This window comes from Fulmarus glacialis, unplaced genomic scaffold (assembly GCF_000690835.1).
Source record: "Fulmarus glacialis isolate BGI_N327 unplaced genomic scaffold, ASM69083v1 scaffold23256, whole genome shotgun sequence".
In the NCBI taxonomy this organism is placed as follows: domain Eukaryota; kingdom Metazoa; phylum Chordata; class Aves; order Procellariiformes; family Procellariidae; genus Fulmarus; species Fulmarus glacialis.
Window position 1 is genome coordinate 6365 of NW_009219055.1, and position 1394 is coordinate 7758.

Below are 1394 nucleotides of genomic sequence, written 5' to 3' on the forward strand. Positions count from 1 at the left end.
CAGTACCTGAAAGCAGCCAGATACTCAGGGTCACCCATGGGGGGGTCGAGCCCTCCAGTCCAGGCTACATTGACATTAAATCCCTCGCCAGGGCCAGCACCAACCTGTGAGAGAGCAAGGACAGCAGTGAAGGCCTGGATGTGGCCTGCAGTGCCCTGGGCAGGCTCCATCGCCACCAGGCTCCGGGGAGGCAGGGCTGGTGTCCCAGACCCCTTGCCCTGAGTCAGGGACATGGGAACCAGCTCCGTTCGCGAGGCTTGCTGAAGAGCAGCAGAAGCTGCGGCGTTTTCCTGACATTTCCCAAAGCCTTGCAGCCATCAGTTACCGTCCCCGTGCCGCTGGCTGCAGGCTGGGACAAAGCCTCGGCTCTGCAGCCAGCTGGGTGAACCAGGCAGGATCAGGCATCAACGGGCAAGGCACCGACACAAAACTATCCTCTGCTCAAACCCGGCAGTGTCCTGTTCTGCTGGCTGTCACCTTCGCCACCGGCGCTGCCGTCCCCGCCGTCCCCGGGCAGAGCTGCCCCGGGCGCGCAGCCTGTTGGTGCTTTTTACCTCGTCAGCGGCCCCGCTGCCGGGGAAGAAGTTGCCATCATCATGACGATGCAAAGAGATGTAGAGAACATCAGGGTCTCTGTAGAAGATCTGCTGGGTCCCATTGCCGTGGTGAACATCCTAGAGGGAGAGAGAGATTGGGAGAGTGCTCTTTTTTTCAGCCGTGAGGGTGGCCCAATAGCCTAACGGAGCTAAAAGCAACTGGATCTCTACCCTGCTCCAGGGCTTGGTCCCCCATTCCCAGGATCTGCTCCTGCTCCCCCATCCTGACATGCCGGGGGGTTCCCAGCCATGCTCCTGCAGCTGGTCCCCAAAAGAGGAGGTTTCGCTGCTCTCTGCCCTAGCTCCAAGCCAGAGCTGGGAGGAGGTGCAGACACCCGCTTTTGGGGACGTGCTGGGGAGGAGCAGGGACACGATGGGGGACAAAGGGGACTTACCCAGTCCACAATGAGGATCTTGCTGAGTTTCCCTTTCTGCTGCAGCTGCCTGGCAGCAATGGCCACCGAGTTAAAGAAGCAGAATCCCCTGCAAAGAGGGAGTCAGAGCTGGTTAACGCTCGGGCCCTTCCTGAGCACCCTTTCCTCCTCACGTGCTCCCGAAAGGGTAGGCTCTCCCTCCCGTCTCCCTCTGGCCTGGATACAGATGGGACCCAGGGGAGGTTAGTCTGGAGCGATCAGTGATTTTGAGCCAAGGAGATGTTTTCTGGGGCTTCTCACGTGCCAGCCCAAAGCCCTGTGGCTTGGGAAGGGGTCCTTACATGGCGGTGGAAGGATCCGCGTGATGTCCGGGTGGCCGCACCACAGCGAAGCCATTCTGGGGACAAAACAAAGGTGAGGTGAT

General features: G+C 60.2%; 1 protein-coding gene across 1 annotated transcript in view; it reads right to left on the minus strand.

Annotated features, from left to right (window-relative positions):
* Positions 1 to 1373, minus strand: part of LOC104078565 (histone deacetylase 7-like) — a gene marked incomplete at its 5' end in the record, with an annotated part of 3498 nt that extends 2125 nt beyond the window's left edge. The window contains 4 exon segments of the mRNA XM_009580243.1: positions 7 to 104; positions 555 to 674; positions 992 to 1079; positions 1312 to 1373. Coding sequence (XP_009578538.1) covers positions 7 to 104; positions 555 to 674; positions 992 to 1079; positions 1312 to 1373 — 368 coding nt within the window.
* Between the last annotated feature and the right edge of the window lie 21 nt (positions 1374 to 1394).